The sequence below is a fragment of the Leptosomus discolor genome, chromosome 16, assembly GCF_034619465.1.
Source record: "Leptosomus discolor isolate bLepDis1 chromosome 16, bLepDis1.hap2, whole genome shotgun sequence".
Lineage (NCBI taxonomy): Eukaryota > Metazoa > Chordata > Aves > Leptosomiformes > Leptosomidae > Leptosomus > Leptosomus discolor.
This window is the reverse complement of record NC_141406.1, coordinates 14,276,655-14,292,556: the sequence shown is the minus strand read 5'-3', so window position 1 is coordinate 14,292,556 and position 15,902 is coordinate 14,276,655. Positions and strand designations below refer to the sequence as shown.

Here is a 15,902-nt window from a genome sequence, read left to right as displayed (position 1 = left end):
AGGTAAACTTGAGAACTCAGAATGAGCACTTGGTTTGCTTTGCTTATTTTGAGGTAGGATTTTCCTAAAATGAGGAGAGTTGCAGTATGGAGCACAACTCTTGGTGGCGAGTGCTGAACTAAGGGTTTGGTTGGGTTTTTTTGGTCCACTTGATACTTGCAAATTTTAGTAGAGAGGGATAACCAAACCAAAAGGTAGGGTGTGGGAGCCCTTTGGTAATACTTCAGTGCTTGAAAGTATGGGAAGGTGTGTCAGCTTTTTTGTAGTAGGTTGTATAAGCCTGACTTAGAAGAGTGCCTGGATCGGAGTGTGTTAAGTGCTTGAGGCCGTGCCTAACCAGGAGCAGGGCTCCTTTCCAGGGCAGGGGGCTGTTTGGATGGGGCCTTCCTGCAGCCAGCCAACTTAGAAATACTCAGCCTGCACCCTGCTGCCGAGGAAGGGAAAAAAACCCACAAAACCAGCAAAAGTGGAGCGATGCAGCAGATAGAGCCTGCAGACAAGAGCTGCCGGCCCCCCATTTCGAGGCCACCCGCCCCCGCAGCACCGCCGCTCCCGGCGGGCCGTGCGCCGCCGACAGCCCAGCGCGCCCCGCGCCCTCCCGCCGAGCGCGGCCTACATCTCCCAGCGCCCCGGGCTGGGCGCCGCCATGGCGGGCTGCCGCCGCTGCATGCTGGGAGCTGTGGTCCTCCACCCTGCCACCGGGCCAGGGCCCGCCCGGCGCTTCCCGCGGCGAGCGGCGCCTCCTGCCCTTTGCCCCTGCTCGGCAGCTTCCCTCCCCCCCCCCCCGGCCCCTCCCTTCCTGCTGCAGTTTAAGATGGCGGCCGAGGTGGATTTCGGAGACCGCGAGCTCTTCGAGCAGCTGGAGGAAGAGGACGGGCCGCCGCCCCCGCCTCGCCTCAGCTTGGAGGAGGAGGAGGAGGAGAGACCCGAGAAAGCGCTGGAGGAGCTGTACGCTCGGCTGCGGGACCGCGAGGAGACGGTGCGGCGGCTCCGGGAGGAGAATATCCTAACGGGAGAGGCAGGGCCTGCTCGGGGAGGGGGAAGGGGCTGCGCCGCTCCTGCCGCCGGTTCCCTTCCGGGCCAGCCGTGGCGCCTGCCCTGCTGGGGCTGCCAGCAGCCTCCGGTTTGAGGGGCTCCGGCTTTTCCCGCCTCCCGGCGTCCTGCGTGAGGCCGCGCCCTGTGGCTTTGTGAGGGGAGGCCAGAGCCATGGCGCGTCCAGAAGGACGATGAGAAACGAGCTTGGCGGGGAGGGGGCAGCCTCCCCCCGGCGGCTCTCCACTTTGGGCCGCTGCGAGCCGACGGCTCGGTGCGGTGGCTGGTTTTTCCTGGGTTTTGCCTCCGTTTAAGAGGAAGTTTTCTCTGAAAACTTATCCCCAGAACGTCCGAGTCCGTGCCAGCTTCGGTTCAGCTGGCCGAGGAGGCGTTTGAGTTCTCGAGTGCTGGGAGGACTGTTAAAAACGCTTGGTGCCGGGCTCCTTGCTGACTTTCTAGCGAAAATACACAGCTGTGCGTCCACCTTGAAAATCCATTTTTAACATAGCTAGGAATAATTTTAAACTGTTAAATTGTGACTGGCTCCCTTAAGGGTTTTGGGGTTCATTACTTTAGCAGAGTGGAATCTGAAATGGTTTTTGTAGTTATTTTCTGTTTACAAGTATGTGTGTCTTACTGTTGACTCTTGTTTGTGTTGATTGTAGGTATTTTTAAATAAAATACTATAAATCTGACAATTCAGCCATAGTGCATGTAGTGAACTGTACTATTTGGATTGTCACAGCTAGTCCTCTTTCATGTTTTTGGTTTAGGGTGGTTTTTTTTTCATTTGAACATTTAATTTTTTTCAGCAACAGGTGGATTTGTAAGTAATCCTCTGTGTAGTGAAAAGGAATGTCTGAAACCCCATTATTTATTATGTGGAATTCTTGTTAGGTGTTCTCTTGATTGTTTTGATCCTTTAACTAATTAAGGTGTGGGTCTGTGTCTTCTGAAGCAAGTAATGTTCCTTAATGATAAATTAACATCAGGAACTTAAAAGGAAGCTGAATATTCTGACTCGTCCTAGGTATGTTAATACTGCCTTAAAACTTTTCATGTGACGTGTATATGTTTGAAATAGAGTTTGCCTGAGATAACAGCTGCCTGGGGTAACCATGCCTGCCACGTCTTTTAGAAACCTTGTTTCTGTGTCCCCATCCCTGCCCAGATGTTTGGCTTCTAAAATGCTGTTACCATTCTCAAAAAGTCTTTTTAGGGTTGGGTATGAAGAACTTGGTTTGTATTGCTGTAACTTGATTTATTTGTGTGTATCTATCTGTTTATGAAACTTACGTGGCCGTTGGGCAAACAGCTTTTTGTAAAGTTCAGAAGTGAAAACAAGTACATTAAAATGGTTGAATAACAAAGAGATCTTATTTATAAGACTTTTATAACGGGTTACTGCAGTTAGAACATCACACTACAGAAATTTTCTTCTGTTTTTTCTTTCTACCTCATGCCAGGCAACCTGCTTTGCTTGAAAGAGGATGGTTTCTGTTTAAATGAATAGGAAGTTCTTCAAATGACAGACTTTGTGTTGGCCAAACCTTCCCCTCTCTGTGGACGACAGGCTCTGCTGTGACAAAACGGGTAGGGAATATTTACAGTAAAACTGGCACAGTAACCGCTGTCTGTGTCTGTTCTGTTCTAGTGGAATTTCAGTGGACAGCTCCAAATTTGATGGACCTCTTCTACAGATCTTATTTATGAACAATGTGATTTCTAAGTAAGTACTTTCCAAGAAAAAATAATCCTGACAGGAAATGGGACCGTTCTGTTTGTTTGTTCAGGTGTTAGTGATTGCCCGAAAGATGGATGTATGTTTTATTCAGTAATATAAACTTGTTCAGGCTTGAAGGGGAGAAAGGATAATAAGCAATAGAACAGGAGGTCTGTTGCTTTCATTCGTAATTTGTGTTTTTATCATGAAATGAAGCGTCAGTTGGGGTGAGTCTGAATAGCAGTTTCATGAGTGCTGTGGGTAAATATAACAAATTAAATATTCCCTGCCTCTCAGTTCATTTTTTGCCACGCTAATACAAGGGTGCTCTGTAATAATAGATTACATTCATATTGATGGGGGTTGGGAGGAGGGCTGGAAAGAAGCAGACTGGCCCTTTTTCTAGGTTCTTTAGTAAATGATAACTGCTTAAAAAAAAAAAAAAAGAAGAAAAAACTGGCATGCATTTCAATCCTGCTCATGTCTTTGTTTCTATATGCTTCTTCACTCTGTTACAGGCAGTATCACCAAGAAATTGAAGATTTTGTTTTTAATTTAGTTAAGAAATACGAAGAGCAGAAGAGAGGTGAACAAGAAAAAACGCACTTCAATGTTAAGCCACAGGTACTTTAAAACTCAAATTGTTATTAGGTGCTTCTTGTGTCTTTATAGAGGGAATATTGAAATACTGCACTGCTAAAGAGCTGAATTCTAGATATGTATTTTTTTCCCTGTTTAATTGCAAATCCAGTAACTATCAAACAAATGTTGTGTAACTGTTTTGTTCCAAAAGTAGAGGACCAGGACAAAGAAAATATCCTTTCTGCCAGTGAAAATGCTTCTTCAAAATTGTTCTTAGTGAAACTTGTGTAAAAGCAAAATAATAAGTTGGTTTAAATAATCAAGAAAAGATTGTAAGGTATAAATTTAACGTATCCTCTTCTGGTATTTGGCCTAACTTTTGAGTGTATATAAGAGCACAGATGAACAACAGAATCTGGAAATTTCTCCTTTCTTCCCTTAGTTTAGAATTTTGAGTTATACTTTACATTCACTTTTTTAGCATTCACTTTGAATAAAAGGGTGAAATGGCACATTTCTCTCCATCTTTCTCTTAGCCTTTGAGATAAGATTAAGATGTTCTTACGCAGCGTAGTTCTCCTCAAAGAAAACATCAGAAATGACCTGTGTCATACTTTGGACTGTGGAAAACGGCATGAGTAACGTAGACATCTCCATCCTACTGTTTAACTAATGTTCCACAAAGGAATAGAAGCTGTATTCCACGTTCTGTGCCTTTTACATACTTGAGTAATTTTAGAGCTTTTCTATTTAATGTTATTTCAAATTAATTATTTTCATTTTTACTTTTCCTATCAGCCCTCCAGTGTTCTTTTGGAAGAGGACTGTAAAACAGCAAGTTCGACTTCTGTTAAAAAAATGAAAGAAGCTTTTAGTGTAAGTTTTTGACTCTGTACTCTTCAATGGTAGGTCTGACTCTTCATTCTACATATTTGATATACACTGCCATTAAAATAAGATCTTGTTAAATTTCATTTATCAATGTAATAGCAGTTAAGTTCAGCATGTTTTGGCTACATCAATGGAAAAAATACTTATTTCTGCAGATGTGGGCATGTATTATTAGTAAATTCTTACAGAGTGGGGGAAAAAAAAAACTGGAAGTATTTCAAGCAGTGTAAATTTATAGAAATGCTGCCAATCTGACCTAAATACTGACACATTTCTGACAATTTTCTGACTTTTTTTCTACAGGTTGTAGGAAGTGTTCTGTATTTTACCAATTTTTGTCTCGATAAACTGGGACAGCCTATATTAAATGAGAATCCACAGCTGACAGAAGGATGGGAAATACCTAAGTATCCTGTTTACTAAAACAAGAGGGTTTTTTCTGTTTGTCAAATCCAAAGAATGACAGTCGGTAAATTGAACTCAGATTCTGTTCAGTAGATTGTACATGTCTATCAAAACTGTATCAGCCATTATAGGTGAAAAGTTTTAATGAGTCACTAATGGCTTTTTTACTCAAGACGTATAAGTATTTTGATGTGATTGGTGTGCTGATTTTTGGAAGGCTTATGCTTGGAAAGAGGAGATGCCTTATCCCCATAAATACATCTTGTGACTTTAAGAATTTCTTGGGCCCATCTGTAATCAGGTTTGGAATGACAGTTCATTCCAGGTACGAGTAAGCATTCTCCCTCTATAAAATGTGCTGTTTGGGAGAAGAAAAGAGCTTGGCCAACTCAAATATCTGTAAGGAGGTTTTTTTTCCAAATGCAGGAGCCAGAGGGAAAGTCTTTTAGTAAAATTTAGTTATGGAATGCTCTTAATCTGCATCAATTTTAAAGTTGCTTCTTTACTGTTTATTAAAGCCAGTATTTGAAAGGTGAGATTGAGGGAAATGCTGGAAAAAGTGTTTTTTACTGTTGTAGTCCTCGATGATAAAAAGAAATTGCACAAGAAATTTCTCAAGTAATCTCATCTCCTCAGTTTTCCAGTAGTGCTTCTGCCCTAGAAAGAGTCAGAACAAGAACCAGTTTCCCAGTTCATTTCTCTAGTATCTAGTTATCAAGCTTGTGATGAAAGTAAATTACTAATGTTAAAAAATTACTTGTATCTGAATGAAAATTGCAAATTTACAAGCTGGCTAACTTGGGTTTTTTTTGTGCCTGCCTTTGACTGTGTATGCACTGTGCTGTAACTTTGCATTTGGAAAGCTGCCTCTGTTCTAATGCATTAAGTCAATCCTGTTCTCCAAATGACACTTGTACCATCTCGCAGCCTCTACATGGAGGAGGTAGATGCCTGACAGGGGAATTTCTCCTAAAATGCCAGGTTAAGTGTGGCTAAACTTTCATGTCTGCCAGTTTAGTTTTGGTACTGTTCTTTAAATCTAATTACTGCATCTTTCTTCAGCACTCCCATAGATGACATTAAGCCTAAGATAGCACTTACTTCTGAGTGAAATGGTGTGTCAGGTACTGAAGTACTCATTCAATTAACGCATCAGTTCGATTGGCATCTAGCATCTGCTCTTCTTTTTAAAAGCAACTCTTAGATTCTGGAAACTTCTGTGCTTCTGAACTCTACTGAACCTCTCAGTCCTTACCATGCTGGTTTGCTTGTGGCCCTGTTGGCTTTGTATACGTTTTTAGGCAAATGAGCAGAGCGGCTGACACGTTGCAGTCCAAAAGCAAACACAAGTAGTATGATTTCCACCTGCTTAAGTGAGTTATGTTTTTGAAACTCTACCAAAATATGTAATTAATAAGATTGCAGTGAAGCATACCAGAATTGTTAGCTTGAAACTTCTGCCTATAAACAAGAGGATTGTAGTTTTAGCAAGTGCTGATAAAGAACGAAATTCATTATTGGGTAGAAATTGGGTAGGAGGAAACGACATAAGCCTATCTTAGCAAACAGTTTATAGTAGATAGAGTTTGTACTATGGACTTCACATCAAGAACCCATTTGTAACTTTATTCAGAAGAGTCAGTATTCTATTCAAAGCACGGTTAGCTTTTCACTGGTATTTTAAACAAGACTGAAATTTTGCTTCATCCAGTAGCAGTTCCTTATTGAAATCTAAAGATATCAGCAAGTTTTCAGCCAGATTCTCTCCCTAGATGGACAAGAAATACAAGTAAAACCAAAAAGGTTTGTATTATTCTTAAATATAAAGTTTTGAGCTGAAAAGTTCAGATGTACACTGTGATTATTCCCCAGTTATACTAAACCCTTGAACATACTTGAGCAATGAGCTTGAATTAAGTAAACCTGCTGAGCCTTGCAGTCAGTGGGTCTCTCTTGTTGACTGACTTTCTTTAGGAACAGCCTAAAATCAATGTGTAAAAACTTTCTGAAGTTTATGCTCAGTTTTTCTGTTGCTTGCCTTTTTAGTGATTGCTTTGTCATCCTTGCACTGGTGTACTATCATCGTTCTTGCTGTTTTGTAGAACAACTCCTGCCTGACTTATTTTATAGACTCTTAAGACAGACTGATCTTAGAGTTGATTTTATAGCTTTTATGGGAGGTAAGAAGTAAAGTGATTCGAGTTTCCAGCTAACAGCTTGTGGTCTTCATAGCTTCTGGAATCACTGATTTCGGATGCAATGAAGACCAGGCAATCTTTTAGTGGGAATTTCAAACATAAAAGGGCATGCAGAGTTAAACTGGTTTGATTAGAAATACTACCATCTGAATAGGAATTAAAGGGTTGTGCTCATGGTCTGGGATAATGATAAAATACTTGGATCCCTGCAGGAGGTTTTTGTTTGAATACTGTGTAAACATGAGGCAGAAGACACCCTTCACTTTATCTTATTTGACACTTCAAGAGGTTGGAGAGTGTGTGTGTGTGTGGGGGGGGGTGTGTGTGTGTGTAGGGCTTACCCTGCACATTCATTCTTGTGTTACCCTTTTGTCTCCACTTCTGGTTCCATCCTAATTTGGTAAAAATGAATGTTCAGAAAAGAAATCTTTCTCTAAAATCTTGTAAGAAAGCGGTATTTCTCCTCCTGTAAAGTTGAAAATGTTTGTTTCCATGGTATGGATTTACAAGGACAATTAAACTTGAAGCCAGCTGCAGTTCCATTCCAGGTTTTCAGTGCACAGTTTCGCAAGATGCATAACTTGTTCAAACTGTGGACCGGGACTTTCCAAAGAAGTAGTTGTGCTCTCCTACTTGGTTCTACTGGTAATTGATTCTCAGTATTGTAAAAAGGATCAGATCTCTGATAATACAAGCATAAAAAGAGAAATAGAGGTATTAATGTACTACAGATATATTAAATGGAGAGGTTCCTTATCTGTACTCTAGAGTTAAAAGTATTAACAACTTCATTTTCCTTCCTCTGGACATAGCATAAGCTTCAGTATGTTTGTTTTCATTTATTGGCACTACAAAAGCACATGTTTACATATCTAATCAGAAGCAGAAATCCTTCAGTGAATGTTCCTCATCTGCAGCATTATACAAGGAAAAGCTTTTCCAACTTTAGGACAGTAAAGTATTGGATCAGGTTGCCCAGAAAGGTTATGCAATCTCCATCCTGAGAGATACTCAAAACCCAGCTGGATAAAGCCCTGAGCAGCTTGGTCTAATCTCGTAGCTTTGATTATGGGACTGCATTAGAGATCTCCTGAGATTCAGCCTGAATTATTCTATGACTGTTCTATTCCTGCTCCATTTCTGCCTGGAATTCTCCTTTTCCACTGTAATTTTGGTTCTCCTCCTTCTTTCTTTCCTCTCTATGTACTGTCGTGTATTCTCCCCCGCCCCCAATGCCATGGCTGTGTTTTTCTCACTTCTTTTGTTCTCCTTAGGACTGTGAAATAAACAATATTCTGTTACTCTATTTTGAAGATTGACATTAAGCAGTCAATTTAAGAGAAGCAGAAGATGGTATAGGAAATGAGCAAGCAACGCTTACATTTTTTTCTTTCTAAGTCTAAAAATCTAACAAAATTTAAAGTAGTTAAGTGCATTTAACGTTGCAAAATGATTTTCAGACTTAATTTCTTGTGCATTTTTTAAGCAGGCCAAAACCGCATTGTTTCAATTGTGGCTCTGAAGACCATCAAATGAAAGACTGTCCAAAGGTAAAGGCTACATCAGTATTCCAAAGACCGCTGCTCTCCGCTGGATGTTTCAGTGCAGCTGCACCATTTAAAAACAATATTTAGGTGCCTTGGGGTCAGGATTTATGAATTGTTACTCTTCTCTGTTGATGAGATTACACTGTTCATACTTACAAATTCTAACATACTAAATCAGAACGTAAATCAATTTTGTAGCGTAATGGTTTGAATGTCTCCTTTAATTCATGGAGGGACGCTTTTCAGTTTGAACGGTCTTTCCTCCTGTTTTAGAGCTCCGCTAGATCCAATGCAAATACTCCTGGGTTTTTGCTCTGTAGTTTTGGTTACAACTGCAGTTCTGTCACATGGCCATGTGATAAATGATTAAGCATGCTGAGGGCAAGGAGCACCAGTTTTATGTTGGGTGAAGAAGTGCGTAAATTGTAAGTTGTCCAAATCTAAACTTCCCAATTGTATTATCTTTAAGCCACGAAATGCTGCTCGTATAAGTGAGAAGAGAAAGGAATTCATGGAAGCTTGTGGTGAAGCGAGCAATCAGAATTTTCAGCAGCGTTATCATGCAGAAGAAGTAGAAGAGAGGTTTGGAAAATTTAAACCAGGAGTAATTAGGTATCTCTTTTCCTTCCACTAGCTGTTGCACTACTTTTCTGGAATACCTTTTCTGCCTTCAGAGTGCCAGATGTTACTTTCCAGAGTTCTGTTAAGTCCATCTGCTGCTCTTAACTATGGATGTATGATGTTCGAAATTGTTTGCTAAATAAAACTTTGTTTAATAAATTGCACAGGTTTTTCAAATGAAAACTCATTGCTAGCTTAATAGTCCCACCCTTTCCCATGGTACTTTCCCTAACATAGAGAGGTAAATGTTACTCGTTGGCTGCTCGAATTGCCAATATATTATGTTCCTAATAAACTAAAAATGCATGCAAAATTCTGAAAAATTTGAGCTTTGAATGTCCCTTCCTCTCCTCTCTACTCAAAATGTTTTTAAAAATCCTAATATGGCTGTAGAAGTCTCCAAAGAAATCACTAGTAAATTTAGTGTTGCATTAAATTCCACCCTTCCTGTCATGAAAGCTACAGTTAATGCCATGAATCAGAAGTAACAAGTTGTGAGTTGTTCTCCGCATAGAATTCATTCTCGTAAAATGTTTAAGCATATGAGAAATGAAAGAGTTAAAAATAATCTTTAACATCAGTTCTGGTTTTGACCCAAAATTCTTGTATCTGGGATTGACAGGCAACATAGTGTGATCTGAAGCTTAAGTTATTTTAACTTGACAGTTTTTAAAATTGAACAAAATGCTCATAACTTCCTTTTGTCAACACTCGGTTTTACTGGAGGACATCCTGTTTTCTCTTTGTTTTCTTAACTTAGTGGGGAACTTCAAGATGCACTTGGTGTCACAGATAAGAGTCTTCCTCCATTTATATATCGCATGCGTCAGCTGGGTTATCCCCCAGGTTGGCTCAAGGAGGCTGAAATGGAGCACTCGGGGCTTGCACTTTATGATGGAAAAGGTGAGGAATGTGCTGTGGGAATGCAGTTTTCGGTATGCAGGCTGGTTGCTGGCTGCACCCTATTCAGGGCACAATAAAGTGCCTAGTTTGTTAACCTTCATCTTCCTTGTGGAAGAGTGAGAAAGTTGTAAATGAAGTTTTCTTTCCTAAAATCGTGTAAAAATACTCCCCTTTTATCTAGCTGTAATGCAACAATGAAAAAACTTCAGTGAGTGGATTGCATAGATGAAGACTCTGTCAGTGTGATTTCCCTCTAATCAAGCCTTGCTATTGGAACATGGAGTTCCTGTGTGAGACTGGCAAACAGCCTATTGTCAAATTCCTCTTTTTTTTAACAGGCTTCCCTTTTCTTATGTTTTATGAAAGAAACCAACATACTTTCTAAAGTTCAATAACTTACTCTTGTAAGAGTAAGAACACCACCAGCAAGCAAAGAATACATTGCTTGAAACCCAACTTACCGAGTAATTTCCCAGCTTCTAACTGGTAAATGAGCAACATTTGTGTTGCATCTTGGAGAGCAGTCCTGATGCCAAATTCTGAGGCTGGTAATGGTACATGAAGAGGAGTTTTATTGTGAATACCCAGTTAGCTTCCTGAGGAAGCTTCATGCATGTATCTGATAGATTTGGTCACTGTTACTGCCTTTGTGGATTACAAAGCCTTCTATCAATACTTAAGATCCAGACACTAAAACCCTGTTCTTAAATCCTGTGGATTTTTTCAGTAATGCTCTTAATTGGCCTCAATAATAATTGTATTTCATTATAGATGATGGTGGAACAGAAGATGAAGGATCTTGCCGACAAAGACGCATCACTTACGATGTCTCTAAGTTGATAAACTATCCAGGCTTTAATATATCCACTCCAAGTGGGATCCCAGATGTAAGTGGCTGTCCTCTGCCTTCTAAACAACATGCTGAGCAACATTAATTGCTTTTAGTGAAGTTTAACGTTTTGTGTTCTGTATCTGACAGTTTTCTTTCAACAGGCTCTTATTTTTTCCAGCACCTTGTTTGGGGCTGGGGGCTGTTGAGGTAATTGACATGACATCCATCTATCTGATGTCTGTGACAGCTCTTGTGAGTAGGGTCTGACAGGGCTTCTGTGGTGATTGTTTCTGTTATGAGACCACCAGGAGCCTAGAAGCATAGTTGGGGGTTTTTATTATTTTTTTTTAACACGAAACTTCACACGTGAAAGCCTGTTCCTTCCGTACATCTACGTTTTCTGAATGTTCTTGGAATATGAGAATTACTGTGGGTGTTATTGTAAATACAGTTTCAACCACAGAAAGCTACAACGGACCATTGCACAACCTCTGGGAAGCTCTGTAACAGCTAGAACTAGCAGAAGACTCACGTAGAGGGTGCCCTCTTAAGCCCAGAGTGCACAAGGAATCTCCTGGGCGGCTGCTGCTGGACTTTTATTTTCAAACGCATTTTAACCTGCTGTTAGTAGTGAACATCGTCACCGATGCTGATGCCTGTGCGTTAGAAAGAAGCACTTGTGTGTTTTCTTTTACAGTTTTATGTTTGCCCATTTAGTGGCCTCCAAATGTGTTTTTCATTCAGTATTCTTAACCAAAGTTCAGTCCCCAAGTTTTTTTTTCAGTTTTCACTAAAAATTAACAGTTTTTCAAATTAAGCCTTTTTCATCTGAACAGTTTCAAGGGGAAGTTTGTAGTTGTGTTACAAATGTTGAAGAGTAGTTGCTATGAAATAGTTAATGAGACCTTTTGTAAAGATGATGATTTTTTTTTTTTTTTAATTATTCCTCCTACCCAGTGGTAGTGCATTGCATTGGCAGTTTGTGTTCACAGGTGAAAGGACTTTGGTTTGCCAGAAGTTCCTACTAAAGATCTGTTTACTCTGATAAATGAGGCTTTTGATGAGAACTGGAATTCACCTTGGCTCACTAATCTCTCAGTGGTTCTCTGAAGTTTTACTGTTGTGTTATTAACCAACCATACACAACATTTTTCTTTTTTCTTTTTTTTTTTTCTGTAGGAATGGCAGATATTTGGTTCCATCCCCATGCAGCCATCTCAACAGAAGGATGTTTTTGCTAACTACCTTTCTAATTTTCATGTGGTGAATATATCTCATTATTATTTAAAAAAAAAAAAAAGTTGTTCTGTAGTTAGTGTGGCCAATGATGATCTCTTGTTTATATCTTTTTTTTTTTTTGCACAAGGGGATAGACTTTCTTACTGACATTACCAGCTGTGAAATGCTCATGCTTGTCTTATCTGTGCTAACAAAAAGGACCTTCATGTTTAGAACAAACTCTGTTGCAGATCCCAATATTTTATAAACAGTTGTGAAAAAAGGTTGCTATAAACTTTTATGGCCTAAAAATGGTCTTAGTTTCAGACTTCCCTAATAACTGAAAAGCTTACCTGCTGTAGTCATGATTTCCAATAATCTTATTACAGTGACTTGAGACAACATGGTAGTCCTGTCTGGTATCATTCTCAAGTTGTCTCTAACATAGCTCTAGCCTGGTGTTATCTACTGCAGTATACTTCCAGGTAAGGATGGAAGATGTGTGCTCTGCTCTTAGTCCCAAAGTGTAATGCTGTATGGAATTAACCAGTAAATTCTAAGCCTCTCGGGAAGGGATGTGCAGTACTTGAGTTGTGATGGTCTCATAAGACCTAGGTGTCCAGCTGGAAACTCAGTTGCGATCCTGTGTTAGGAATGCAGATGTCTTTTGCCACTTGAACCTGAACAAGATTACAGTGCTGTTCACTTGCATTAAATCTCTCAAACTGCAGTGTCTAGGTTACACACTGGGTTGCCAAATGATTGTATAATTATGAAATAGCTTTCAATATGTTCTTAGAGCTGGAAATGTTATCTTGTACATTTAATACTAATTTCTTTTTTTTTCCTGGATAATTTCTCTTCAGCCAAGTCCAAAATCTAGCAATAAAAGGGCTGCATCTCAGTCAAGGTCTCATCATTCAAAACGACCGAAAGAAGACAATTTGGAGGTACCAGCAGATGACATGGACGTAGATTCTGGTATAGTTATTCTGCAGTTTTTTTCCTAGTTTCAATTTTTATTTTCAGAATAACTTGTTCTGAATTGAAATGTCAGTGTTCATAAAGAGAAGCCAATGTGTTAGGGTTTGTTCAGGTGGTAATTAATGTAACTGCGAACATGTGCCAGCAGTGTCCTACGGTAGTTGCATTTGGGCCTCTCTACAATCAGAGGCCTCTGTTGCTGTGTTTGTCCCGTCTTCCAATAACAAGCAGGAAGTTTCAAGTGTGCTCAGAGCAGTGGGAATACTGCATTACAAATTCCGATCTCTTTACTTCAGGAGTATCCTAAAGACCTCCAAATCCTTAAAAATTTGGGTCAAATAATGTAGGAAGTTACAAGCTCACAACTTCTTAAAAATGAGTCAGACTTTCAGGAAGACTTAGTGTTGTTAAATGTTAGAATAGCTAGAGAAACTTCTGTCTTTTCTTTTGGATTTTCTGTGAGGAAATCCTTCAGTGTGTCTCAGTGTTGGAGTAAGTTTGTTTTCAATACCTTCAGGAGTATTTTGTCTGGTTTTAATTTTTGTCCTTGAATGGCTATCCGCGTTGAAAATCTCCCAAAACATAGTTTCAGTGGATATTAAAACCTTCAAAAAGTTTGTTCTATTTCAACTGAAAACCAAGGATGAGAAGACATAAGTCTGCTTAATCAGAATGTTGGCAGTTTGAATCTTGTCCTGGTCAGGTTTCAGATTCTAATAGATGTCTTTCAATCTGTTTCTAGATCTGGAAGCATCACAAAGATCTCAGACTCCTAACAGTTTTCAGTTCCAACCTCCGCTGCCTCCTGGACGTCCATCGATGTCAACTCCTCCTCCCCTACCACGAGGAACACCTCCACTAAATCCTACACTGCCTCAACCTCTGACATCCACCCGCCCTCCTCTTCCTAGGACTGCTCCACCAGTGAATCCTTCCAGTGATATTCCTCAGCCAAAAATAGTGGACTCGGTCATGGATGAGGATACCCTGACCTTGGAAGAGCTAGAGGAACAGCAGCGATTAATCTGGGCAGCACTAGAGCAGGCAGAAAGCACAAACAGTGACTCTGATATTCCTGTTGATACACCTTTAACTGGAAATTCTGTTACCTCATCACCATCTCGGAACGAAGTAGATCTTATTGCAGATGTAAGGTCATCTGACAAGGTGATTACAGTGGAAACTAGGTTTTCCGACATGGGTGAACAGGCATCAGAAAATGAACCTTCTATAACTAGTCCTAATCCAGGAGATGGTTTACTTCACTTAAAGGAAAATCCTGATAATACAGATTCTGAAGGCTTGTTGGATAACACCATGCCTGCTCCTGACCGTAACCCTAACGATGGGGAAAATACAGGTGGTATTAAAGTGGTCACAAGCATTGAATCATCTGCAAAGAACTCCAGTCTCGTTCCCGATATGAGCAAGTTTGCTGCAGGCATAACACCATTTGAATTTGAAAATATGGCAGAATCAACAGGTGTTTATCTACGAATAAGAAGCGTGTTAAAAAATTCCCCAAGAAACCAGCAAAAGAAAAAGACTTCGTCTTAACTGGTCTTCCTTTGTTTTATTAAGTCCAAATCCCTGCTTCCTTCTCTTTCCTCCTACGAATTTATGAACTCGGATAACCTTCCTCATCCTTTTGTGGGAAGGAGGAAATCTTGACAAATACAGGTCTGTCCCGTTCTTCCTTGGAACTAAAGTCAGTGCAGGGCTTCCGCGTTGACCAGGCCCACCAATGCGGACAGAAAATAGAGAAGAATTTTCTCAGATTGCATCCTTCCACTAAGGAATAACAGGACTGTTGGTTTGTTAAGAGCAGTTTACTTGCCAATACATGAAACTCTAAAAAGAGGAGTTTGTGGTTTGCTGTTCGTTACTTTGGCTAAGTTTTATATTGTCCTTGAGTTTCAGGTGGATTGGTGATTTTTTTAATCTGTCCTTTGTACAATAATCTATACTTTATACATTTTGCTAATTATCCTGTAGATAAGTTTAATATATTCAGAATGTTTTTAAAAAGGCCTAACGTTGAGATTTCCCACATCAAAATCCTGGCAATTGGATGAAAATAATCGGGGATCTACCAGCATTATTTTCACCATTTCAAGTATTTTTATAAATTATTTATGTGGGTCAGTTTTAATTAGCACTGTATCTTTTGTAACATCATCCTTCCTGTAAACTTGCTGTACATACATGTTCATTGTTGTGTACAGAGGTTTAATAAATGAGCTTTTCTATAAAGATATTTTAATTGGAGTCCTAAACCATCAAACTGCTCATTTTTGAAAATTAGCTGCTGAAGATAATTTAAAAAACCAAGCTGATTAAAATGAGGATGAATAAAGTTAAATATTTTAGGAAGGGTCGCAACTATTGGAAGTTCAGGTTTTCATAATGAAGAAGCTGTTAAAATGGTTTTAGCTACTTAAATAGAACCTTACCATACCATTGCGTGTTCATAATCAGAATAATTTCCCACTTCTGAGAGCTTGGAAGTGTTATAATTCTGCTGATACGTTGTTCTAACGCTTTTTTTTTCCCCCTTCTCTTAATTGTCTTCAGAGGGACCTGTGGGTGAAATGACTGTATGTTATTTGCGTTGCCAACAGAGGGAGCGCTAGATGGACTTAACAGTGTTCACTGGAGCTGGTGAAGCATTTGTCCCTATGTAAGTGCAGGAAAAAAGTCTTGTAGCCGAGTGAGATGCGTAGTAGACCAAAGTATTTTCAAGTGTCTAAGACGAGACTTGTGAAGGGAGGATGTTGAAAGATGGTTTTGATAAGATAACTTCAGAGACTGAACTTACTCTTTAAAATTCTCAGCTTTGCAGATAGTAACTATTGCCCAAAGATCCTTATATGATATTCATACACCCTGCATTGGAATGCTGGAGAGAAACCCAGGCTTTTTGTAGTTAAAGCTTGTACGCTTATTTCCTTGTTTCCCCTAAACTT

General features: G+C 39.9%; 1 protein-coding gene across 2 annotated transcripts; it reads left to right on the top strand.

Annotated features, from left to right (window-relative positions):
- The first annotated feature begins 814 nt into the window (after positions 1-814).
- Positions 815-15,207, top strand: ZCCHC8 (zinc finger CCHC-type containing 8). 2 transcript variants are annotated; one of them, XM_086474050.1, is made up of 14 exons: positions 815-1,001; positions 2,020-2,062; positions 2,687-2,761; positions 3,274-3,379; positions 4,136-4,213; positions 4,532-4,635; positions 6,371-6,436; positions 8,318-8,381; positions 8,848-8,990; positions 9,760-9,902; positions 10,674-10,789; positions 11,914-11,997; positions 12,819-12,933; positions 13,679-15,207. In XM_086474050.1, exons 1-14 carry the CDS (start codon positions 815-817, stop codon positions 14,491-14,493), a joined length of 2,139 nt encoding a protein of 712 aa, XP_086330176.1. In that variant the 3' UTR covers positions 14,494-15,207. The 2 variants fall into 2 exon arrangements, with proteins under 2 accessions (XP_086330176.1, XP_009954886.2); XM_009956584.2 differs by lacking the exon at positions 815-1,001 and having other exon boundaries at positions 8,321-8,381.
- The last annotated feature ends 695 nt before the right edge of the window (positions 15,208-15,902 follow it).